This window comes from Haliaeetus albicilla, chromosome 8 (assembly GCF_947461875.1).
Source record: "Haliaeetus albicilla chromosome 8, bHalAlb1.1, whole genome shotgun sequence".
NCBI classification, from domain to species: domain Eukaryota; kingdom Metazoa; phylum Chordata; class Aves; order Accipitriformes; family Accipitridae; genus Haliaeetus; species Haliaeetus albicilla.
This window is the reverse complement of record NC_091490.1, coordinates 10,330,788-10,356,359: the sequence shown is the minus strand read 5'-3', so window position 1 is coordinate 10,356,359 and position 25,572 is coordinate 10,330,788. Positions and strand designations below refer to the sequence as shown.

Below are 25,572 nucleotides of genomic sequence, written 5' to 3'. Positions count from 1 at the left end.
TACACGAGGATTATTAACGTTTCTTTAATTAGTAACAGAAAAAAAAAATGTTTGGACTTCTACTGATTATTTTACACAGAAAATATTGGAATGATGCATCAGGTGGTTTTGTGTCCATTTTGCTCGTTTTATTTCCATTTAAAAATATACATCTGGTACACAAGATTAAAAAAAATAGATTTTCACAACAAAATAAGTGCTTTGAGCACTAAAAATTCACTTGTGCACTTTAACATTGGCCTAAATATTTACATTTTCTAGCCACATCCCCTCCCTACCCCGAAAGTGGGCAAGGCCCAGATTATAAATATTAGCTGTGTCTGGTATACAAAACTTTCCTAGAAAAAGGGCAGGAAATACAAACATAATAATGCTGTGGCTCAGACAATTTGATTTCAACTCCCTAAAAACAGTAAAAAAAAAAAAAAAGACTTCAACTCTTGTCAAAAGAAAAATGTCACAGGGAACACAACACTAGTTATTGGGCATTGCAAGCAGAAGGGGAAGAAATTTTGAGATGTGATGCCTTTCAGGGGAATAATGGCACAGACCAGGTAGCAGTAGTATGCTTTCAAAAGGTCAAAAAGGTTTAAGAAGGACTGATCTTGCTTTTTTGGAAGAACATTGTAGATTAGATGTCTCTTAAAGTCCTTCTTCACATGATTTACTATGCTGTAGGGTTGGATAATGGAAAAACAACAATTTCTGCAGCCAGCATCTGTTGATCTTGAGCCAAGAAAACATGTCAGGAAATGCTGACATGTTGAAAATGTTGTTTTCTGGCAACAGTTCCTTTCCACCACTTCCTGAGTCTCTTCTCAGGTAGAATGTGCTGATCACACTGAAAAGTGGCTTAGTTCACCTCCTCTGTCATGAGGCCACCTTGCCATTAGTCCAAGCAGTGTTGGATGCATCTTAGAACATCACGAAGTCCCCTCTGCCAAGAGTGAAATATCCTTTGCAGGGAAAAAATGGTCCCTTTGGTAAAGCACGAATTAGGGCAGAAGGAAAGACATTCACAGCTCATGGTTAAAAACGGTACATCGGGAACTAACCACATGAAGGCAGCTGGGATCAAATGTTACCAGCTTTGCAGAGCTGATCTCAGATGTTATCACAAACCCGCTGCATGTGGGAAAGGTAGCAGGCATTACTCGGTAGCCAAGGTCACAGCTGCTCACAGGGCAGGAATCACTAATACAACATTTGGACATCAGTGTAGCTGAGGACAAAACAAGAGGAAAGGTAGCTGAAGGGATGTTATCAGACATGGGATTGAGTCTTAGAAACCAGAGTGTGCAAAAGTCAACCAAACTTGTCTCGATCTCCAGTAAGTCAGTGGCTTTCTAAGACAGGAGCCACACAACAGAGACTGGGATCTATTAGAAAAAGAAAAAAAAAAATCTGTCCAGAGATGCTTGGCAGTCTTAGGATTCAGCCCTGGCCTGAAGAGGCTCTTCTCCAGTGTTCATATTTCATCGAGTTGAAATGCCCAGGGCGAGTCCTTGGGAAGAGGTCTCCCACCACAGGGTGTCTTGTCCCATCAGACTCCGAATGAGCCGGCTGAGTTCGCCTGCCAAAATGCTTCAGTGGCAAATTCGTTCTGTCATTTCTTTCTGCATTGAAGGAGAAGAGAAAAGAAAGAAGCAGTAAGTGCAAAAGACAGGTTTTAGTAGACTGACATGTCAGGCAGTTTGGCAGGTGTCCAAAATCAACCCAAGGAAGCAACCGTGGGAGTCTTGGGGAGTGTTTCTCTATTTCCCATGCCAGCCCTCCTGGGAACTGCTCTGCCTCAGCAGCTCCTTCCTGGCATCCTCCTCGGTCTCTGTAGCACAAAGTTATTTTGGCCGTGCCCTAGCTTTGAGAGCAGTCCAAGGAAAGAGCATTGGCTGAGATGTTGAAAGATCCAGGTCCTGCTCCTGACTCAGCTGCAGAGCAGCCAGACAAGGCGGTGCTGCTCTCGGAGGCTCCTTTTGCAGCTGCCTAGGAAGATGGGACGTGGAGCTGCTCCCGGCTCTCGCTCCAGGAGGTGACAACAGCTCACCCAAAGGACCTGCGGTTTTGGCAGGGGATCCCATGGTCACACTGCAACGCAAATGAGTGCTAATAACAGAGGGCCACAGAAACCTCCTGTGAGAGCGAGCCCTGTTTAGACTAACAGACAGTTGTCTTTAGCCAGGATGGCATCATGGTAGCTGCATTAGGAAGGTGCCCAGCTTTCAGCTGGTGGAAGATGGTATTTGTCCTCGCCTTAAGGAGCTCAACTAATAGCTTGCAAATCACGTACATTGCTGCAGTGAGGAAAGTCTGTGATTCTCTCATCAGATTCATGGCTTGTGAATCTTCGTGTGCACACAGGCCCCCTCACACACCCCAGAGAAAGGTTTACACATTAAAATGTACTCCCCAAATAGATCCGAAATAGGACAGGTCTGCAGAGAAGGAAGGATGCAACTCTGAAAAAAAAGAGAACTAGGAAAGTAGGATGACCCTTGAGTAACCCTATAAAAGGCCCTTTAGTGATACAACCAAGGGGGACAGATGCTGCAATCTCAGCTCTTCAGTGCTGAGAGCTTTGTTTTTAAAATCCATCGGGGGAGAGTGGCAAAGAGAGGGCTTCTCTGTAGGAGTAACATGCAAAATCACTGGAGTGCAGAATCGTGCCATCAAATGAAAAGCCAATGCTCTGCCACAAAATCATGTTGCAAACGGGAAGTGTTTGCAAACATCTCAGAAGGAGAAAGAAGAGGGGGGTGAGAAGACTGTGAACATCCTCTTGCAACAGCATCCAGCCGATCCCACTAGCCCAGCACCACACACCAGCCTTGAATAGGATGGGTTGGAGTGGCCAGTGGACTGCCAAGCTGCCTGCGAGCTCCTCAGGCTGGCCCCAAATGTCCAAGGCATTCATCAGATTCTGGAAATCCCCACAGCTCTGCTTTAGTACGTAACCAGCTGGACCTCTGCCAGTGCTGCTGCCCGGCACCATGACCTGCCCTTGTCAAGGAAGCAAGTGCACGGCTTCTCTCTGCCCCCGTATTTCTTGATTTGTTAGGAGTGAATCACTGCCTTTCACTAGTTCTGCCTGTACAAAGGATCTATATCTCATTCTCAGCTCCCAGGTTTTGCTGCTAAGAAATCACATCCCAAAGAAGCTTGACAAAAGGGAAACTGAGGCAGCAAAGGGAGATTCAGCCAGAGGCAAGCTCATAAACCAAGAACTCCTTCATCCCACAATCCCTGTAATTTTTCTAAGCTATTTGGGCATAACAGGACATTTTCTGGCTGGGGATGTGCTTTTTTTTCTTTCTTCTTACTCCTAAATCTGAAAACTGGGGCTCCTCAGTAGAAAGCCCACATCTGGAAAGCTCCAGCCATAATACAGCACTCAGACCTGCTGTCCTGCTCCAGATGTGCTCCCTCCACATGCTTGGTGGCTTTCCATAGTCACATGCAGGGAACGGGCACCTCTGCAGACAGAAGTCTGCTCTGTCATAGGATTCATGTGGACTAACTCTGGTCATCTAAATGCAAGGTTAGGACAGTTGTCTGGGCTCATAAGGCAGTCAAGAGAGACTGAACCTCTCAAGGACAGTTCATCTCATCCCTACTGAGAGATTATAGCCTTTCCACAAACCTTGAGAACTTGCAAAAACTAAACCCTACAGTCTTAGCCTACAATGAAGGCAGATGCAATGCACTGTCTGTCCTTGCTTAAGTGTCAAACCAGCTGATGAATCCTTCAGGACTTAAAAACACTTAGGAGCAGGGCAACAGCTGTGGTGCAGCCCAGTGAGAAGGGGAATGAGCAAAGCAAGTCACTAGTCCTCTGCCCTGGGCTGGGGAGAGTAACTAGCCACAGGAAAGTGGACTGAGGTCAAGTGTAAAGTGCTGCAGAGGTTGGATGTTACTCTTTGTGCATCTTCACAGCTGCTGCTGAAGCAAAGCCAGAACAACATGAACGCCGGGCTCCCCGCATGCTCTACAGCACAATGAACTGGAGCCACACCAGGCTCCTGGGGGGCTTATTGGGAAGCCCCTGGGATGTGCATGAAGAAACTTCCCATTACTGCTTTCCCTGCCTGCAGCAGAGAGAAATGCTGTTGCAAGCTACTGGATCAATCCTAACTCATGCAGACTTCGGGACTGATGGCAGTGTCAAGCTGCAGCCTCCCTGGGGTAACAGCATGGCCAGAAGGACCATTTTCAGTTTTTGAAAGTTGTTCATAAGCTGCAGCAATTTCTCCCTTCCTCCTCAACTCAGCATTGCATCCTGGACAGAGCTGTCCTCTGGTGGCAGGACACTCTCATACACACTACAGCAAGTCGTTGCCTGAGGGAAGGAGATCTCCCATGTGGTTGGGTCTGCTTGGGGCTTGAATGCCAGGCAATGAGCACACCAAGAAATGAGACACAGACCAGAGGTAAATGTGTCTCATTTCCTTGTAGTTTAACCCTGGTTGCATCACACAGGAAAATCTGTTCATCTTAGATTCATCCAGACCCATAAATCATCTCATGTTGCATGTGAGTCACTGGCATTGAAAGCCTATTTAGCAATGTCAGCCTCTGCTTTGGCTATTAGGTGCTAATTATTTACATTAGCAAGCATCAGTCAAAGGAGATGACACCATTATGGGCTGTATATCAATGCTAAAGAAGTTTGTCATGAGGAGCAGTGGTGAGGAAGACTTAACAGAGGGCGGAGTGATGCTGAGCTGCCATTTTCTGGAGCTGAGGGCCATTGTGATAATACAGGTCACAATCAAACTCTACAAAGTAATTAATGTAGATGTTGTTGTCATTCAAACCTCCTCTGATTAGATCATCATCTCTCAATCACCCCAAATTGTGGTCAGAGCAGACAGGCAGCAAATTGACTGAGACAAATGAAAGCAGAGAAGGAGTAAAGGACTTAGGGGCAGGGGCATTCCCCCCACCCTGCTCCCAGATACTCCTAACAGGCAGCTCATGCTGGGACTTTTCTCAGCTCTTTCTCTCTCTGGGATTAAATCCTCTTGGTCTTCCCTGGCTCTCTGCTGCTGGATACAACCTTTTCTGCAACCCAGCCCTTATCGTAGCATGGTAGCTACTGGGTTCCCTATTAATTCTTCTCCCCATTGCAACATGTCCTCCCTAGGTCAGACCACACTGAACCTTGCCTGTGACACACTTGGCTCTCTTACAAAACTAACTATGTGCATTTTCTAGTTTATGTGCCTGAGCTGTCTGACCTCTGCTTCCCACCAGTCCTGCTGTTTTCAAGGACTCTCACTCTCTGCCTGGCTAATTGCTTCCCAAGGGAGGCTGCAGAGAAACTTGGAGCTCCAGCGAGGCCTCTCCAGCTTGGCCTCTATAGCTGTTGTCTGGAGCTGCATGTCCTGTTGGGGCTTGCCTTCCTGCAGCCTCATTGTAATTCACACTAGGATCTCAAGGAAGGACCTTAGTCTGCTAATAGGAAAACTCAAGACTGTGGAGAGGAGTCTTGGGCTCAGATCTGACCCCTGAAAGCCATGTGGACACAACTGACTGGAAACGCCTTGATGTGCAAATTGCATTAGGGCTACCAAGACAGTATAGAGGGACACTATGTTACGGTGGTCCTGAGAATACTGAAGAGCAATTCATAGACATGGCAGCAGAGGCAAAGTTTAAGGAGGGTTTTCAAAGGGTAAAGGGTTTCCTCTGTTGCTGGGAAGTTCTCTCTCAGAAGACTAAGGCTGATGGTTACAGGACAGAAAACATGGGTGTGCTTCTGAGGTAGAGTAGCTGAAAGAGTCCAGAGAGGGTGACTGCAATGTCAGAGTCCAGCCCCCACCTGAATCTACCAGTGCTCTCTTCAGCCCATGCCACTCTCGCCTCCTCCACCTCCCCATCCCTGGGGCATCCTTACCAAAGGCTCCAGCTCCCGATGGTCAACAAGGCTGAACTCCCTGATGAAGTAGTAAAAGTGCTTGTAGCAGGTGTTGACGTGAGCCTCAGCACCCATGTTGATGATGCTGTCAAAGTGGTGGATGTAGACATGGACAAAGACACGGAAGAGGCGAGTGAGGATCTTAGTGCAAACTTGCTGGAACTGCCTGGGGAAGGGAACACCTGCAAAGCAGAAGCAAGTTGGAAGCCATTTGACCATTTCCAAAAAAAACCAGCTAGCATTTAAATGTCACTGTCACACTTAACAGGCAGTCATAGATGATGAGGAAGTATTCCCTTGGCTAATGTCAAGGGTGACAGCTACACTGGGGCAATACCTGCCATCTAGCTCTCCCCACGTACTTCCTCATTGCCTAACTAGCAATTTCACACAGGCATGGTCTGAGGATTTGGGGAGTTGCCCTAGGAGAGAAGATTTCTCATCCAGTGGAGGAGGCCACATCTCTCCACATACGGCTCTATCCAGAGCAATCTGGCAGAGAGAATCCTTCTGCCCTCTCTCCCTGCCTTTCCCCTACAAGCCTGTGCAGGCACAGCATAAGTCAAATTATATTTTCCCAGGTCCATAAACAAAACTAAACCTCCTCCCAGCAGAAAAGATACCTTCCCTGGTCCTCTGAATCAAAAGCATGGTTCATACTGTTTTTCTTCCTCCACCCACCCTCAGACATCACTTCTGATGCATCAGCAGAAAGAGGTGGAGTTTCTACATTTTTTCCGGATCCTTGTTTCAAACAAATGTCTCATTAAAACAGGAAGAAATTGCCCATCTTAATGATGCTTAGGCTGTAATTTCATTGCACCTGTATGATGCTCCCTCCTGAGATATCCTCCCAGGTTGTTCAAGAACGGGACCCACCACACATTGCTCTATACTTTTAGCCTTGTCCCACACAATTTTGGGGACACAAGGACGCAAGTTCGTACTCTACATTTCCATCCTTGTCTTAATGCACTGCTATCACAGTGAAAATCTCAGAGGTGTGATACCATCAGTGTCAGCAAGCCTGGGGTAAATCTCTAGAGGAAACATGTCTTTGAAACCCTGAACATATTTTTGGGGAGGAGGAAAATGAAACAACTGGAATTTGTTTTCCTGAAGCTTCTTCCTCTCCCCTGAGCAATTCAATGCAAATTTGCAAAGAACAAAATAAAAACCTCCCTTCCCACGGTTGTATCAGCCTCCTCCCTTCGCTTCTTATTAATGCAGCACATCATAACCTCTTAAAAATCTTTCCAAATAATCTCTGCTCAACCATGGCCAGCTCACACATTTTGCGCTGTGGAAAGCATCAGTAAATCTCTTAGCTAAAAAAATTAAAAATGGTAATTTTATCTTTGAATCTTTCTCATCAGCCTCACTAGGCAATTAAACTATTTTTCCCAAAGGCTCCTGGCAGTTTTGTTTCCCAGCAGTAGTGCCATACCCCTCTCCTCCGTGGGTGGCAAACGCAAAGGATCTGTCCTTCCAACATCATGCATGCAGCCTGTGTTTTCAACAGCCAGGGTTTGGCAGGTGCTGGGTTCAGTATCGCGCCACTCATAAGAGAAAAACGATCTGTGGTCTAAAACAGAGCCACCCTCAGCCCAGCCCAGTCTCACTTTGCTTTGTGCACAGCATGGGTGCAGCAGGCAGGGCAGAAGCTCATGTGCCAACGCCACAGGTCGATGTCCCAGCCACCGCTTGGAGGAGGACACGTATCTCAGCTCAGCATTACACAAACACAGAGCGGTGGTTTTGAGACTGATTCACAGCCGCTGCTCTGCATAACCATGAGCACGCTGCAGCCCCAGGGCTGCTCCTGCAGCAGGGACCTCGGCATGACCTGTTTCACTGCTGGCTCTAACAGATCCCGTTAGGACTTTCTGGGAAAGGTGTTCACATCTGGCAAAGTACAACCAGGCTCTCCCCATGCCAGCAGATGAGAGATGGTACTGGAGATCTGCTTCTGCCCTGCACCCTTGACTGCGGGGCTCTCCTTGCCTGCCAGTCTGTTAAGGGCAGGGATGAGAGAGAGATCTCCAGGTTTCCTTGCCGTCAGGAGGGACATGATGCTTTACCAATGGCTTCATTTGAGCTTTTTGCACTGAGTGAGAATTTGCGGAGCAAATAAAAGCCATAATCACCCAGCTGGGGACTCAGACATGCCATCAGGGTGGCCCCTGCAGACCAGCTTTGAAGAACCAGTCAAGAAACATTTTTTTTAATAAAGAAAAATTAATCACGGCAAGTAATTTCTGATGAGCACACATTGCCGGGCCCCGTCTGGGGAATACACAGTTCTGAACAGCCTGTCTCCCTGGGACCAGAGGCAAGCAGTCGCTGCTGGGAACTCAGCAAGGTGCCAGCAGGCAGACAGCAATGTGTTTGTTGCCACCAGTTTGTCACGCGTCCCACTTGCCTAGTGCCTCCTCCGGTCAAAGGAGGCGACGAGGAAGAAATCAGACCTGACCAGCCACGGGAGTTTATCACCAAACTGCAAAGACTGATAGTGAAGGAAAGCAGCAAACCTCAACCCAGTCCTGAGCTGAGAAAGAAATAAAATCAGACAGTGAACAGCAGATCAAAAGGATCTCAGACTCCCAGGGCTGATAGCATCTATGGTCCAATACTGCTGTTAGATAAACCACCTCCAGAGCTGGCAGATGGTGACAAGTGGCTTTCCACTGCTTTTGTCCTGAGGTTAGCCAGGAACTGTCTGGTTCTATAAATCAGTTACCAGCAAGTCTTCATGAACATGCTGGCAGCTGAGAGAGTTAGAGGGGAGACACCTCCAGCTACATCCTGGGTTCTCCAAAAGCAGCTCTGCATCAGGGAACAGAGATTTGGCATAAAAAATAGAACCATAGAATAGTTTAGGTTGCAAGGGACCTTTAAAGGTCATCTAGTCCAAATCTCATGGCCATCAGCAACTATGGGAGCTATCCTATACCCAGTGATGCCTGGAAGGCTATCATCAAGCTGCCAGGTCCTTCAAGTACCCTTCTGGGCTACCCCACCACCGTGCTTTCACATGAACCCAGCAGCAGCATCAGATGCTGGGAGGTGAAGCTGGGCTGCTTTTCTTTGTGTCCATCACAAGGTGTCAGTGTGTGGCCATCCCCTTCAGACATGGCCAGGCTGTAGCGGTGGCTGGCTGTCACCAGTGGACTTCCACTGGTCACCCATCACCCTACCACATCATGGCACCACCACCCACTAGGGTCCTTTGGGTCCAGGGATCACTGGGGTCCGGCTCTGGCTCCTTCTCCCCACATCACCCCTCTCACTCGCACACATGCCCAGGGCAGAGCACAACTCTGGGCCATCGGGTCCTGCTTCTTCTCCCTGTGCTGCAGCCATGGCTGCGCCTCCTGTGCCAGGACCCTCAGTCCAGGCTGCGGATGCTCGACTGGACCCCGCGTCTGGCACGGGAGCCTGCGCCAGTTGATCAAAGCGCTTCCCCACGGGAAGGAAGCAGGGCGGATATCTGATAAGCAGGTTGTCTCCTCCGGCAGCAGTCGTGCCTCGCTGCTGATCTCCGGTGACTTGGAAAGCAACCCACAGCAGCCCCAGCAGGCACTGGCCACATTGGTGAGGAGGTGGAGAAATTCCCCAACCCCTCGCCCAGAGCTGAAAGGAAAGGGCTCTCCAGTAAAGGCTGCAATCTGACCAACCCCAGGGGGAACAGCAGAAAGATCCGGCATAAATAGGGCTTGCCCTGGGTCACGGCTGCTGGCGCAGCGGACGTCCAGCAGACACTGCGTGCGACATCCTCTCCAGCACGCGAGGGGACACGGCGAGAGCGGGCTGTGCCTCCTCCCTGCAGCCAGGCGCGCATTGCAGCCAGCACGTCCCAGCGAGGGGAAGGCCCTGAGACAGGGACCTCGGCGCTGGCCGCACACCTATCCTGCCCCTGCAGATGTTTAGCTGTAAACCGAGCAGCCAGGCCCCTGGACGTTCACGTTGGAGCCGTCCTGGCTGCTAGGAGGGGTCACTGTGACAGCAAGCGGGGAGCAATGGGGCCCGTTCCCCAAGCACGGGGGGTGGCAGGCTGCTCCCTTTGTGGTTCCCACCTCCCTGCCAGGCTGGGTCAGGCAGAGCAGCGTTAGACCTGGCAGCAGAGAGACCCCAGTAGCGGCCAGCGCGCCGATAAGCGGCACTCGGGAGTGGGGCAGCGGTGGCCCTTGCTTGGGGGACTTCCTCCATCTCGGAGCTGGTGCATGGTGGCACAAACCAGCAGGAGTAGCAGCTTGGTGAGATGAAGGGATGAGGCTGGTGGGACTGATCCTGCGTGGCTGAGATGACCTGTTAGCAGGAGTATGGCAGGCCAGGGCAAAGTCAGGACGGAGCCCCAAGTTTTGACAAACCACCCTGGCAGGGTGGTGCTGCTTGGGTTTGCTTCACCCTCCCCAGCCTTACACACCTACGGGGACCCAGCAACGCCATGCCAGTGCATCCCACTGATGCCGGTCCCAGCTGCCTCAAGGGACAGCAGAACACCACAAAACCCACCTGGGCTGACTTAAAGGCATTCAAATTACCTTTACATTTAATTCACCAGTGATTACCATCCAGCAACCCTGGAGCAGCAAACCCACAATCTAGCAGGCAGTAGCCCCGCTCTGACTCTTGCATGATGAGTGACGAGGAGGGGACCACAGGATGCAATGTGAGCTTGCTCAGATGTCAGGAAAAAGATTTATACACAAGGTCAGCTCTTCTCCTCCACCCGTGATCAGAAGCGTGTGCTACCCAGACGCCGCGCACAGACCAGACAGCCGGTGGCTGGGAGCATCGCCTGTCCAAGGGCAGAAATGCAGCCCAGGCCCAGGAGTGAAGCAGAGCAGCCATCCACAGTGGCGGAAAAGGGAGAGCCTTACCCATGCTCCAAGCCAGGGCAAAAGCTGTAAGTACAGCAGGTACAATTTCACTCACTGTAATGCAGCCAGGGCTGTGGCGAGCGGCGTGACTCACAGCCCTGATATGAATTAGTACCTTCAGTTTATCTCGGATGTTTTGCTTGAAAATCCCAAGATGTGATTTAATGCTCCGAGAAATCTGTTTTCCCCACTCTGTGCTGATTGCTTCAAAATATAAGGAAACGATGTGGGACCACGTGTAAAAGGAAATTAAAATGAGAGGTAACAAAGTGCCTCCACTTACGGTAAGGGACTGCGAATGGCTCTTGGATCCCTCCTGCCATCTCTCCCATCCCTAACCCTCACGCTCCAGCCAATTTAATTTTTTCATGATGAATCAGTACTGGGAAGCTATTTTGCTTCTTGGCAATTGTATTTTTTTCCTCCGCAAAAGCAGTAATTCAATGAATTATGTGATGAATTATTGTTGTTGTCATTATTTCTCAATTCCATTTTGGCCACCGTGGTATTTGGTGATTAATTTTTTCCTAAAAATAAGTCTTTAAAGCCCCATTTAAAACTAATGGCATGGTGGCAGCTGCAAGCTGGTGTGGTGTTAATTTTGGAAGAAAATAGGCAGAAAAAAAAGACAAATCGTGTAAAAAATAGCCAGCTGAGAGACAGGCAATAATTAGCTGAATTCAGAACATTTTTCTTCTGTTATTACAGGGAGAAAGTATTGGATAATTTCACACCAAGTTTTCTCTTTTTTTTTTTTGTAATTGTTTTGGGACCACTCTTGAATGGCAGAGCTTGAGTTTTGAAAAGCTTTCCAAGAACTGTTCCAAAATCTCCTGTGACTGATGCTCTGTAGAGCTGCAGGCATATTTGGCAGAGAGCGTGGGGTGTTTCCAGCGCTGGGTCTGGTCCAAACCCTGCGTCCTCACTGATTTAATATCGGAGAGGTTTCAGCAGCCGCGATGGTGCTGACGTAGGACGCTTGGCCTTGTGCAACCGGCAGCCTGATGCTGGGCTGACTGGTGCAGACGCAGCTGACTGCCTCGGGCCCTGCAAACCCCATCCACCCAACCCTTCTCCCCGGCGTGCTACTGCCCAGCAGCAGCTCCCTAAAACCAGACACCACGGGGCAGAACGATTACCGGGAGGAGCCGATTTTTTCCAGGTCATAATTTGTTCATGTGGCCAGTCACTGAAGAAATCTGCTGATATAGTTTTACCAGCTGGTAAAAATACACCTGTAGAATCATTTATTCTTCTCCCTGCATGGGAACAATGCTTATTCTCCATTTAAATGTATTTTTCAGGACAGCTACTTTGGTTGGAACAGTGGAAACAAAGCGCTAGCACATGCAAACTGATATGGGTCATCTGGGAAAGCTGCTGCTGCTGTAGATTTATAGCGATCAGGTTGGCATAGCTCACCCCATGCAGGGATTTGTCTTGACCAGCAGACAAACAGGTTTCCACTCCAGAAGAAGGATTATACAGCAAAGCCTTTAAGTGGGACTGAGCCTTACAGGTGGATTTCCCTGGGGATGGGGAAGAGGCAGTATCTTCCCCTGACCCTTGCCGTGGTACACAGAGGGCTTGGCAGCCCCCCCGGCCCCATTAAACCACCGTAGGGATTTTCTCCCAGTGCAAGCGTGCCATCCGAGGGCTGCGGTCCCGCTGTGACTCTGCCAGGTCACAAGCTGTCTGCTGGCATTGGGCTCCCTTGCTGCTGTTTCAGATGACAGCTGCCCCTCTGGCCTCGCTGCAGAGCCGGCACAAGCTCTGCATCACACAGCTTGGCTAAACTAAATGTGTTTGTCAACCGGGTCGCTCTGCTTGCCTCCCACCTCTGACATGTGCTGAAGGACCAGATGCTTTAGTGGTGCAAATCAGCCCAGCTCTGGTCCAGTCAATGAAGTTGTGCCCATTTGCCCCAGCCAAGGTCTCCCCCATGATGCCGAAGGACCCTGTAAGCTCACAAGCCAGTGAACCACCTTTGCTCATTTCCAGCTGAGCCCCTCATCCCAGGGTGAAGGATTTCGCCCCTCTGACCCATGAGATACCTCTCCCTTAACTGTCAGGACAGCCATGAGCAAGCCCTGCTGAATCATGTGCTGCTTCAGGCTTTGTAGCTTTTGGATGGAGAAGGATGCTGAGGTTAGCCTCAGGCAACATTAGCAAGTTTGGGGAACACTTACTGTTTCTAAAAAAAAGAAACGAAAACAGAAAAGTCTGTTTTGTCTGTGGTCAGGTAGCCTTAGCCAGGGAAATCTTTGTGCTGGGACAGTTTTATTGCATATGGCAAAGAGGGGCCAGGAGGGAAAGCTGAGATACACACAGCTCATGAAACACCCGCTGAGACGGTGGTCAGCCATGCCAGTGGATCTCTCCGGTACAAGCAGGAGTGGAACAAACCTTCATGCTAAATCCTGTCTCTGCTGCTAATACTGAAGAGCCTCACCACGACTCGAAAGCATGAAATTTATAATTTCCCCATTGCCTCATCAGACTCCTTTCCCTTCCTTAAACCAGCTCACATCTTCCCTGTGTCCTTTTGGTGCCTTATTCCCCTTGTCCTGGGTCTTTTCCCAAGGGGGTGGCTTTTTAGGAGGGAGGCTGAGCATCTCCGTTTGCTGGCCCTGGCCACTGTCCCCGAGCCCTGCGTCCCTCCCTGCTGCGCGTCCCCCAGCCTCCCCCGTCATCCGGCATGGTGACGAGGAGCAGCCCGTCAGGAACCAGCGGATGTGACATTTCCCTTCAGCCAAACACCTCCATCTTCTGAAATGCCAGAGCTGCCGAGCAATTACCCAGCGCACAAGGCAGGCCAGTGAAAGGCAGTTAATTGGGGACACACTGACAACAAAGTGCCACAGGCTCCCTCCTCCTCCTGCCTCCCACAACAGCCTTTCATGCGTTTTAAAGTGCAATCTCAGGCTAAGCTCCCTTTCGCATGTGTGAGGCCAGAACCACCAAGAGACGCCGGCAAGGGGACTGAAGTCACTCGGGGACACGAGGCTCCCCGCAATAAAGGGGCTTGGAAGAGGGACCCTGGGAATGGCTTTGGAAGAGAAAAAAAATGGGTTTGCTCCATGACCGCCTGCAGCCTGCCCAGATCTCACCCTGAACTGCCCCCACACCAAAACAAAAGGAGAAGTGGAAACCAGAGGCACCAGCCGTTCCTCCCCACTTCGGGATGTGTTACACCTCGGAGGGAGAAGTGCCAGAAATGGAGTGAAAACCAGCAGGGTCACGACTGTACTTGGCTTTTGCACCTCAGATGGAGACGTGGGAGAGGGGAGGGTGCTGCGATGCCACCACCCCTCCGTGGCTGCCTGCTTTCTGCAGTGTTAAGACTCCCTGTAGCCCTGACTCCCCAGAGCAGCTTTCAAGCAGCATCACATCCCAAATCCCACCTGAAAGGCACAAAATTGGACGAGGACACTGTCCTTTCTGGCTGGAGGGAAAACGGAATAAATCCATGTCTGCATCCCTGCTTTTAATGGCGTGCAGAACTTCTCCTTGGGAACAAGCTGCCTCGGGAAGAAGACAACAGATCCTACCCTGTGGCTGCCGTTTTGCCCCTTGGCAGCAGCGAGCCTGTGCCCAGCTGCAGCCAGAATCAATGGGGACTTTGTTGTCCCCAGCTAGGGACTGGGGCTGCCGGCACGGAGCATCCTGCGCTGATGCTGTCAGCCAGCCACACTTCCAGCCTTCTCCGTCCGTGGGGATGTGTGGAGCCCACTGAGCTCACGAGGGAGGGATGACTCCATGGCACAGCGAATGCCCCTGGTGAATCCCAGGGGCTGACTCTCCCGTGCGCCCCAAAGGCAGCCTGTCTGCCTGTCCTCCGGCACAAGGATCCGGCACTGCGCTACCCGGCCTGTCCCAGACCGCTGGCGAGGGGAAGGCGGCAGCAATTACCTGCAGGTCTTGGCCAACACATCAGCTGCAACCCTTGAACTCATCTCCCCAAACAGTAAGAAAGCAGCTAAGTAGCAGGGCTAATATCAGCCCTGGCAGCTGCCAAGCACTGCAGGTCAGCAGCAGAGGGGTTAGTTTGCAAGCTGTGTTGCCTTTGGCAGCTGCTGCAAGCTCGTAAGGCCAAACTTTTTAAAGGGGTGCATTGCACACCCTGGGGGTTGGCAGCTGCAAAGGCCAGATCCTGGGGACAGGCATCTCTGCTCAGGCGATGCCTCAGCTAAATAGCAAGATGTGATGTATAATCAGGGCTGAGCTGAATTAGCAGAGATAGAAAGGAGCTGAGAAGTGAAGCAGCAAGCGGAATGAGGGTTAGACCTTGGGACCATGAGCCTACCTGGAAAACCAGAAAGAAATTGAGTTGATTAGTCGAGAGAAAAGCACGGTGCAGGGATGTGATGACCACCTCTAACCAGCCCTGTGGCTCAGCTTCTTGAGGAAGGGCAAGGAAGCTGATGACCTACCAGCCTTCATTTCTCACAAGCACAGAATACTTGGAAAAAGTTCAAGCACAGAAAAGGAGAACATTGTTTTCCACATCCCCTAGGAGCATGACAAGGAGTCCCGAGCTCAGTTTGCAGCAAAGGGGTGCGGGACAGACACTGAGGAACACCTGGAACAGGAAAGGCCACGATCCTTGGGATTGCAAAGTTTGGCAACACCAACCCTGAGGTGCACCAGCGGTTTGGGAACCTGCACCGGTTACAATCCCAGCCTCCTCGCAAAGAACCAGAACACACTCACCTATCCTGGTGGGGAAGATGTCCTCGTTGTTAATGAGCATCTCGATCCAGTCCATCAGCATACACATGTACTGCGGAGCCGACAGCTTGGTCGGCTTCTTGTATTTGCTATCGTCCTGCCACCTGTACTCGTACTTGAGTCCACCGGACATGATGGGGCAGCTCTTTTCCGTGCAATATTCCGACATGGTGCCATAGATGAGGTTGATGCGGTTGAAGAAGTCCACCACGTGCACAGCGATCCAGTCGTTGATGCTCTCGCCGGGAGGCAGCTGCACCACTGCTTTCAGGTCCAGCCCAGACTTGAGGGAGGCCTGGGCTTTCTTGTACAGCTCGAAGCGCTGGGTGCCCGGCTCAAACTTCTTTCGGGGACGAAACGTTTTGTCTTTGTTGAAGACTTGCTTGAGACACAAGGCCATTGTGGGCAGGGCCAGCAAGGGTGAGGACAGAGGCTCGGTGCAATGTGAAACCCAAGGCTGGGGTCTTCAGGGGTGGAGGTTCCTGGGAGGAGAGAGACAAATTTCAGTCACATATGAAGCCAGCTGCACGTGGGGGCACGCTCCCAGGGACAAGTTTGCACCAGGATGCTGGCTGACCCTGCTGCTCTGGCAGCACATGGGGACAGAGATTTGGGGTGAGCTCCTGGCCCCTCCACACCCACCAGGGTGACCTGGAGCCGCTGCTGACACCTCAGACAGCAGCTCCTGGCACCAGAGAGGGCAAGCATCACCACAAGCACCCCGTGCAAGGCTTGATGGCAGACAGAGCCCATCCTCCCTCCCGAGCACGCCAGGAGCTCAGCGGACTTCAGCCAGCCTCTTACCTCCCAGGCTTTTATCAATAACTGCTGCAATAAACTGAGAGCCACGATATCAGCAGAGTTCACCAGCCTGGGCAGTCCCAACCTGGTAGCCCTTTCCTCTTCCAGCAAAGGGGAAGCATCCCTTTCCCAGGAATTTCTCAGCACAAATAACCCCCGACCCTTGCCGCGGTGGCTGGCGAGCGATGCCCTGGGGACCGCGCTGCGACCGCAGCTGGCCGCTGGTTCACACAGCCCCAGCGCCGAGATCAATGGGAAAAGAGGGGATTATTTTTGTTGTTCTGCCCCGTGTGTTTGTCCAAAAGAACAAAACCTGCATCCAAAGGAGGGAAACTGCAGCCCAGCACAGCAACGCGACGTGCCAGGATGCGGCCCTCCAGGCAGGCACACAATGCACACAGGAGCCCTTGGGGTGACGAGCTGATGCTTCGGGTGACTCGGTCTGGAAGTCACAGCTCAGCAAAGCGCTGAGCTCACCCCTTCCTGCCCACGGTTAGTAGCACAGACAAGGGCTGCAGTATTTCCCTTTTTTTTCCTTTTCCTCCCTGAAGCTTCAGTGGAAACCCCATCCACCCCAGGCTGTCCCGCACAGGCTGAAATTGTGCATTTCATTACCTGCACGCATCACCAGTGGTGGTAACGAGATCAAGGCCCACTTGTGCTAAATGCTTTGCTGAGGCTTAGGGAAGAGAAAGTCTTCCAACAGCCTCCCCCTGACAGGAGGAGATGGAGAAAGAGTTAAAAAAAAAAGGAAGAAAAAGATTCACGGAAAGGGGAAGTGACTTGCCCAAAGTCACGAGCAGGAGGGAATGGTGCCTAAGCAAAACTTGGATGCACATTCATCGTTAAAAAGACAGCTTTTAGCAAAAAGCTTGCTAAATAAACTCTCTTTTCTAAACTTAGTCCCAAGCCACAGGCAGATCCTATTTTGCCCAGCAGAGATGAGCTAAACACCTTGCAAGAGAAACCCTGTGCTCCCCTCAAAGCCCACCTACTGAGGCATCACTGGAAGACAGCAGGACCTACTGATCGCCCCAAGCACGGGCAGGATCGGCCCGGTGGGGATTTCTACACCACAGCCAGCACGTGGCTGTGGGGGGAAAACCCTGGTGTGGGTGCAAACCCTGGTGTGGGGGGAAACCCCAACACCAGTGCCATTAGGGCGCTAACCACAGCCTTTCCCACAGGCTGGAGCATTGCTTTGCCACCATTACGTAGCTCACAGCATGGTGGTACCAAACCCCACCATGCTCTGCTGTACCCAGGTACAACGAGACCTGAAACCATATGTTATTAGGTGCTTTTTGCCCCACGGAAGGGGTCACAGTCATCACACAATGTTACGCAGTACGACTTTAATACTGGGGTACCTGCAAACCTTCCCCAGCTCATGTTGCTGGGTGGGATTTTAATTGCTCCAGCCCCATTGTCCTCATTTATTGCCAGAGGGCAATGACTGGGGGATGCTTCTTGGATGCTTTTTCCTCCCCTGCCCCAAGCAGCTGGCTCCAACCATGCCAAAGAGCTTGTTCCCCACTTCAAAAAAAGCACAAGCTCTCCAAAATGCCAACAGATGGAGGGAACCAGCACCACGTCATGACTCCTACTTGTCCCGAGGGGAAGGGTCTCCGGTACCGCAGCCCCGAGGGAGCCCAACGGAGGCGAGGGGACTCTCGGCACAGCGAGGCTGTAAAGAAAAGCCCTTATCTGGGGCTTCCCACCCGGCTGTCACATACTCAAGGCACATCCTGTTGATAACACCTCTAAAAAAAGCCTCCCAGAGAGTTTGCTAATGCATAACAGTTTCTAAAATATGTACATATACATACATATGTATTTCTATATAACTACTGAATGGGGATCCTACTCCAGTAACATAGGAAGTGTTAGTGAGGCATCTAGCAGGGTCTGCCTGTATAGAGGTAGGTGTGATGGGGCTGAGCAGTGCCCGGCCCTGCAGCCAGCGCGGGAGGGAGGGGGCCAGCAGCACCTTTGGTGCTTTCGCCTCCCCCCGCCCCCCCCCCCCCCCCCCCCGCAAAAGGACTTATCACTAACTGGCTCTGCCACCAAGCCAGGACATGGGGCTGCCACCAGTGAACCAGGACATGGGGCTGTCCCTGTCTTGATGCTGTCCATACCCTCATCCATGGATGATTTTTCCTCTCTCTCTCTCCTGTCACCAACCAGTGGCAGAGGGCTCTGGCTGAAACATAAAGGCCATTAAAATAAGCTAAAATGAACAATAGTGCCCCTAACAAGAAGTCAGGATTTCCCCATCTGACACTTGGCAGCTTCCCAGGACGGGGATGATGCAGAACCTACTAATGGTCCTGCAGCTCCCTCATCCCCATCCCAGCCAGTCCAAGACCCCAGACGACAAGCCTGTGTCCTCGGTCTCTTTGCCAGCTAGACGGAGGGTGAACAACTCAATTATTATCCCTGTGTTAGACTGGACCGATCCCACCAGGTCACACATTCCCTCTGGGCGAACATCAGTACAGACAGGGACTAGGATCTAACCTAGGAGGTTTCCCTGGGATTTCAGCAAGGCAAGTTGTGCAAACAGACCTTTCTCCATGTCACTGTTTCTGCTGGCCTCAGCTCCATTCACTCTGCTCCAGGAGCTATTGCTGTTTGCTGGCTCTTCCATGCAGAGACTGGGTTGTTCCCGGGTGATAAGAAGCCACCCTGGCAGATGATATCCCATCAAATGTGTCACTTGCAGGGGCCATCAGCAGTGAAATCAGTTCTCCATGAATACAGGGGGGGTTCCTTTGTTCCTGTGCCTCACACTGCAAGTCCTCTGCAAATATTGAGCCACTCACTGGGACATAAGCTCTGCATCTCATCTCCTGAAGCCAGACCTATAACTCATCCCACAACTGCATCTCTGCATCATCCACAACTGGATCTCTGTGTTACCCTGCAAGCTGTTCTCACTCATCAGGCAGGTGGGAATGTGCTTCATGCTTCAGTACTGAATAAAACACCAGTTTAAAAAAAAAAAAAAAAAGAGCAATAAACCTGCTAAACATCTGCCAGGTTTTTCCTACCATGCATCTGTTAGAGATTCCTGGGAATGGGAGGGCAAAACCCGTCGCTGCCCAAGTGCTCGGAACAGACTTGTCCCCTGAGCCCACAGGACGCCAGCATGGCACCGCAGCCTCCCTGCTCCCCAGCCAGCAGTGCACGCCGGAGTAAGGCGAGCGGTTTTGCTTTCAGGATCCTTGCCAGCATCGCTACCAAATTACCAAGTCATTAAAAAGCCTTGTCAATCTTTACTGGAGAAAAATGTTCTCCAGAAGTTAAATTTAAGGCAAAGCCAAAAACACATCCTGGGATTTACGACCTGAAGAAGCAGAGGCAGGCGCTGCGCCAAAGAACAGATTTGTTCTCTACTTCGCCCCAAAGCTTTCGCTGCCCAGAGAGATTGATGTGCAGGGAAGGATATGAGCAGCGTAGGGAGGGAGCTGCACGGAGGCCAGGACCATGGCTTGAAATACCAGCTATGGCCCTTGCAGCTGGGGCACTGAGATGGCACGTACCAGCTTGGAGCAAACAGGCTTTGCAAAGTCACTGATGCCTCAGTTTCCCCTCAGGCAGGGACCCAGCATCCGCCCCTGCTTTCTGGGAAGAAAAGCAAAGTCCTTTGGGAACGGACCTGGACACATCCCGAGTTTAACTGGTGGAAAAGGGCATCAGCAGCGAAGGCAAGACCAGACTTTCCCAGTGTCCACCTTTATCCGACTCAGCTGGTACTCTTCCATCACTGGCCAAGTATTTGGGACAGATCCATGTAAAGAGATGGAAAATGGGAGATCTTCCAAGGTTTAGCTGCAGCGCGGAGTTCAGCTGAGCCTGATGTTCAGGGCTGTCGCGTTCCTGGAAATCAGGCCGTGGTCCACTGGGGCTTGGGGTGGGGCAGGAGACCCATCCAAGTTCAAATCGCCGCTCGCGCTGCCTGTTTTGGGAAATCCGAGGGGCGAGCTGCCATTCAACAAGCTTAGACAGCAGCTTCCTACGACATGACCGTACATGTCCCGCTGCCGGCCCGTGCCGGCGGGGCCTGGACCGGTGCCGCAGCGGCAGCCTGCAGGTCTCTGCCTTCGGTTCCCACTGCAAACATCAAAGCTTCCCCAGAGAGGAGCCTTGGCACAGGCTGCAACCCCACTTCGCCGCGCCGCAGTTCCCATCACAGGGTGGTGCTGGCACCCCAGGGGCTCACACATCCCTTTCTGAAGCATCTGCAAACCCCCAAATCAAACCTCGTCCCGCTCCTGGGAGCGGACAGGGCGTGAAGCGGGTGGCTGTGGAGCCGGAGACTTTCCCCGCTGTCACCCCGCGTCCCTGCCGAGGATGGTCGGAGGAGGATAAGTGAAGCTGCCGGGTGGAAAGATGCCGCCGCTTCCCATGGGACATCCACGCCATGGCATGCTCGGTGCTTACCCCCATCCGCGCTCCCAAAATAGCTTCGGCTTTGCAGCGGGCTGGCTACAAACCCAGCTGAGCGGCCGCAAAACCCCGTCCACAGCTGGGAAGGCTGCTGGCTTCAGTCCTGCCCCTGTTTTTACCAGCAGCATCAGAAGCAAAACTCAGTTGGGTTTAGCAAGAACCAAATGAGCGCAGGGTTAAGCTCTACAAGGGCAAGGCAGAGCCGCTGCCGGGGATGTAGCAGGCAGAGACACGTGAAAAACTGATTTCCTAGATTGCTGGCAGGTCCAGAGATGAAAGGAAATGAACTGGATGGGGGGGATGTAAGTTCAGGGTCAAACTAAGCCACTAATTTCAGATTTGAGGGTTGTTTTGTTTTTTTACTTAAGCTTCTTTTTTTTTTTTTTCTTTTTTTATCATTTGAAAACCACAGAGGAACACGGCAAGGCAAAGGCTTTGTTGTAAATTAAAAACAACTCTGAAAGGTCTGTTTAGAAACTGGCAAAACAAAAGGGGAAAGCAGGCAGAGCAGCGGGAGGGGGGCTTCCTCCCCCCTAGTCCTGCAGGCACGAGGCAAGGTCACTAAAGAAAACCTCCGGTTTTGACCCCAAATAAGCTTTAGTCAGAATCCCGCAGGAAGGATCAGTCAGACACACCACTATCTCCAGGGTGATGGGCACCGGGGGCGGTCCCATGCTCCCTGCCTCAGTTTCCCCAATTTCAAAACTCTCTCCGTCCCCAGCCTGCCTTTATATTAAGGGCTGCAAAAGCAAAGGCTTCAGGGGGAAAAGCGCTTTGTAAGTGCCCCTGGGAAGCATTGGTGATCGTGGAGGTTAAGGAGAGAGGAAGGCTCTGACACCAGCACCTCCCGTGGCTCCAGTGCCAAGCGCATCCTCCCTGGACCCGGCCCGAGACAGTTACACACTCACACAAGCATCTGACTGCAAACCACAGGCAGCCGCTTTAGCAGCGCGCTCCAACCCTTGCCGGTGGTGCAACAGCCGGGAAGCACAACGAGGGGTCCAACACCATGGGCAATCCGCAGGGAGACTCCGGCTCCCACTACTTTAGGAAGAGGCCACAGAGGGAGAGCACAGATCCACGTGGCTCCAGGCACCATAGAGAAAAGTGTAGGTTAAATACTACCAGCTCTGCAAATCCCCCTCGGGCTTCCCCGGGGCATCTTGCCTTCGGCCACTCAGATGTCTGCTTCTGCTTCCCTGCTTTAGGGGATTCCCTTCTCCCCACCACAGGCAGCGTAAAAGTCTCATCCTGCCCCATCCTGGAAGAGGAACAGGGCAGACATCAGCTCAGCTACTGTCTGCCAGAGCCCTGAAACATCCAGCCAGCCTCCAGATGGACAGTCTGACCAGAAACCAGCTGGCCCTCGGGCTCGGCTGGCTTTTTGCTGCTTCTAGGAAGCGTTACTGTCTGGCTGCTGACTCGACAGCCCTGTCTCCGAGTTCCTTTCAAGCTCCAGAGAAGTCCCGTTACAAAGTTCGGTCTTCAACCTGTCCAAGAGCATCTTTGCAACCAGGGCTTCTTCTTGGTGGACTTGCACCCCAAAGACCAAGGCTGCTTCTCCTGAGCAACCCTTGAACTGCAGCCACCCCAGCCCCAATCCAGGCAGGAGCTGTGGGTGCATGATGTTCCCAGGGAAGGGAACATAGACCCTCTTTTCCAGCCTTTGCGATAGCCGTGTCTGGTTTTAATCGTCTAAGGAAGCGGGGCTACGGAAGGAAGATGCTGGGGAGCACGGTCTTGGGGTGCTGGCCCCGCTCCCTCAGTGCTTCCTGCTGGAGCCAAGCCCCAGCTGGGCTGTCCGTGAGAAACGGGGTTATTGGCTGCCGATCCCAAATATAACCCAAACGATGGAAAATTCCAGGAAACGAGCCAAGACAAGATGCCGGGAGGGGGATCAAGGCCCCGCACGCAGGCTGGGGGAGCTGCAGAGAAGCCCTGAGCTCTCAGCGGTGGTTCCCTGCCGCCAAACCCTCCTTGCGCAACCCCCCCCCAGTGCCGTGGACACCCACAAGAGGGGTGAGCGTCCTCCGAGGCAGCCCCTGAGCACCCCAGCACCCATCTCCGGAGCAGGCAGCTCCAGAGCAGCAGCAGGACTCAGCCCCCCGCTCCCCGGCTGGGGAGCCGTGCTGGTGCTTCCCCTGGCTCGCCTAAACGCTTGGAAATCCCCAGCTCGTGCAAAACGGACCCAGCACAGCTTCCAGGAAGGGGACCGCACACACCTTGGCTTGCCCTCAGCCTGTCCCCACTGTCCCCTCGCTCTGTCCCACTCCTTGCCCTACCTCCCTGCCACACCAGCAGCAAAGCAGCAGCTCCCTGGGGACCACAGCCTGGCCCAAAGGCACCAAAAAATTTTTTCCCGAGTCACCCAAGATGCCTCCAAGCAGAAAAGCAAAGCCCCATCTTCTCCAGGCTAGAGGCAGCACGTCCAGTTCATTGCAGGGGTGATATGCAGTAGAGCTGGGAGCTTTTTGGGGGTACCTCATTCCTGGGGGCTGGGATGTCGCTGCTGCCACCGGTGACTTGCTGGGAGCCCTGCAAATAGGTGTTCAATGGCCTCCACGGTGCCCGACTGCTCTGGTTCAGTCCCAAGGGTGATTACTCCACTGTCAGAGCTGTAATCCCAAACACCGGGAGCTCCAGGCCTGCGAGCTCAGGGAAGAAGATGAGAGAAGATAAACCAGCTGCTGAAACCCCATCTCCACCCAGTTCCCCCCACCCACAACTTTCCGCCCTCCCTCCGACACGGGCAAAGCCGCTGCTGGCACTGTCCCACCTGGGAAACGGGTGTCTGCCCACGCCGTGTGCTGCCTCCCCCTGCGGGTCCCCCCTTCCCCTGCCCACCGCCGGCCATCTGGGCTAATCCCTGCCCCACCACCGGCGGCTCCCGGACCCTCCCGCATCCCCGAAACAGGCTCCCTTGGTATTTATACACTGGCAGCTGAGCTGAGACACGCCGGAGGAAGGGGAAGAGCCTTCTGCAGGCGTCCGTGCCCCGGCTGGGTGAAGGATTGCTCCTTCCCAGGCTAACCCAAACCAGCTCTCACCCAACCCGTGCTTAAAAGCACCCCAGAAGCATCCTCAGGGGTGCAGCACTGGCTTTTTCCACCCCGAGGACTCACCTCATCCCCTGGCACGCCTGGCTTCCAGCCCCAAATCCCTCCGCTGCACTTTCTGCTCTTACTGAGGGAAAAGAAAAAAAAAAAAACCGAAGAGGAAAAAAGTCCAAGCCAGGCTCCCCGTCGGGACTGTCGGCGGTTTGGGGATGGCAGCGGCAGGGAGAGCCGCCGCGCTCCAGCACTCGCCGGGGTTTCGTTAGAGAAACTCGGGGCCGAGGGTTTTTCTCCGGCCGGTGATGTCACATCCTGACCCCACCGGCAGCTCCAGCTGTCCCTGGAAAACCCGCTGGGAAGCCGGCCTGCCAGCCCCCGCCACCCACCGCACCGGGCACACACGCTCACGGGTGGGCACCCACACCCACACCCACGCACCGTTCTTGGGCGCTGAGGTCCTTTTTGGTGCGCAGTTCCCGCGCCGCTGGCTGGCTCCCAGCTTTCACGGGACAGCAGCGCGCTGGGGGAAAGGAGATGAAATCCTGCAGTATTTCTCCCCACCGCTGCCCTCCCGTCTTTTGCACAGTCCCTCTCCCTTCATCATTCCCCCCCTCTGCACGCACGCAAAAATCAGCCAGAGCTCTCAGTGCCAGGCCAAGCTGGACGCCGTCCAAAACAGAAAAGCCAGAGAGAGGGGAAAGGAAAAAAAAAAAAACCCAAACCAGAAAAACTTTTTGCTGCACAGAGCGGACTTACTTTCTGTCGGTCTCGGAGGTGGGGTGAGTTCTGAAAACGCGTTGCGGTATTTAAATACTGCTCGGCGAAAGTAAGCCTGCGCCAGCACGCTCAGCCCCGAGGGGAGCAGCCAGCCAGCCGGCGTGGGATGGCTCGGCGCGGGCCGGGACTCGGCTTCGGGGTCAGACTCCTGGGTGGGGATGTAAAACTGGCGGTGCACCCCACGTGTCACGCTCACGGGTGTTGCAGCGGGGCAGGAGCATGGCCCCGGCGCTCAGGGTCCCCTTCGTGGCACGGCGGCGTGTCTTTCCCAGGGGAGCAGCCTGGCTCGGCCGCGGCGAGATGAGATGCTAGCCTCGCGGGAAACGACTGCAAATCGTTTGGCACCGGGACAGTTCTGGTGAGGGAAGCGTTTCTGGGCTTTGGTTAAATGTGTGCGAAACTCAGGTTCAGCCAAGTATTTGCAGGTGATAGGGCGAGCTGGGGACCGGGGCGCAGGGCGAGGCGGGGGCAAGGAGCAGCAGGAGTGTGAGAAAGGAAACCACAAACCCGGCAGCCTGAGACAGCAGGAGGATCTGGCCACTGGGTACATTTGCGTGAAGCAGGAGGGTTTAGGATGAGGGTTTGCCTCCCTAAACCCCGCCTGGCTTCCCCTGCTGCCGCGGCCAAGGATTTACCTTCCGACCCCATGCAGACTGTGCATCCAGTAGGACACACCTCTGCCGGATCTGGACTCCTTCCCCCATAACGAGGCTTCTCAGCTACAGGTGATGGCAGGGTTTGCCCTTGAGGCACAACGTTCAGAGACGGTCTTTAAAAATAAATTTTCGGGCCCGGCCATGGCAAACACCCTCAATTATCCAGCAGCCTCCCAGCAAGGCATCTGCTCGCCTTTCCTCCCTCTCTCTGCACTGGTGCAAGGCCCAGCACAGCACTGGTTTTGTGCAGGTGCAATAGAAACTATTCGTCACCTGCAGCAGCATCTTATTAGGAGCAAAGAAGA

The 25,572-nt window shown here is 52.7% G+C and overlaps 1 protein-coding gene across 2 annotated transcripts; it reads right to left on the bottom strand.

The window, feature by feature from the left end:
- Window positions 1–25,572, bottom strand: MOB3C (MOB kinase activator 3C). 2 transcript variants are annotated; one of them, XM_069788807.1, is made up of 5 exons: window positions 23,904–25,572; window positions 23,263–23,433; window positions 15,511–16,010; window positions 5,894–6,096; window positions 1–1,616 (listed from the first exon to the last, which is right to left on the bottom strand). In XM_069788807.1, the coding sequence occupies exons 3-5, from the start codon at window positions 15,926–15,928 to the stop codon at window positions 1,587–1,589; spliced, it is 651 nt and encodes a 216-aa protein (XP_069644908.1). In that variant the 5' UTR covers window positions 15,929–16,010; window positions 23,263–23,433; window positions 23,904–25,572; the 3' UTR covers window positions 1–1,586. The 2 variants fall into 2 exon arrangements, with proteins under 2 accessions (XP_069644908.1, XP_069644909.1); XM_069788808.1 differs by having other exon boundaries at window positions 23,263–23,426.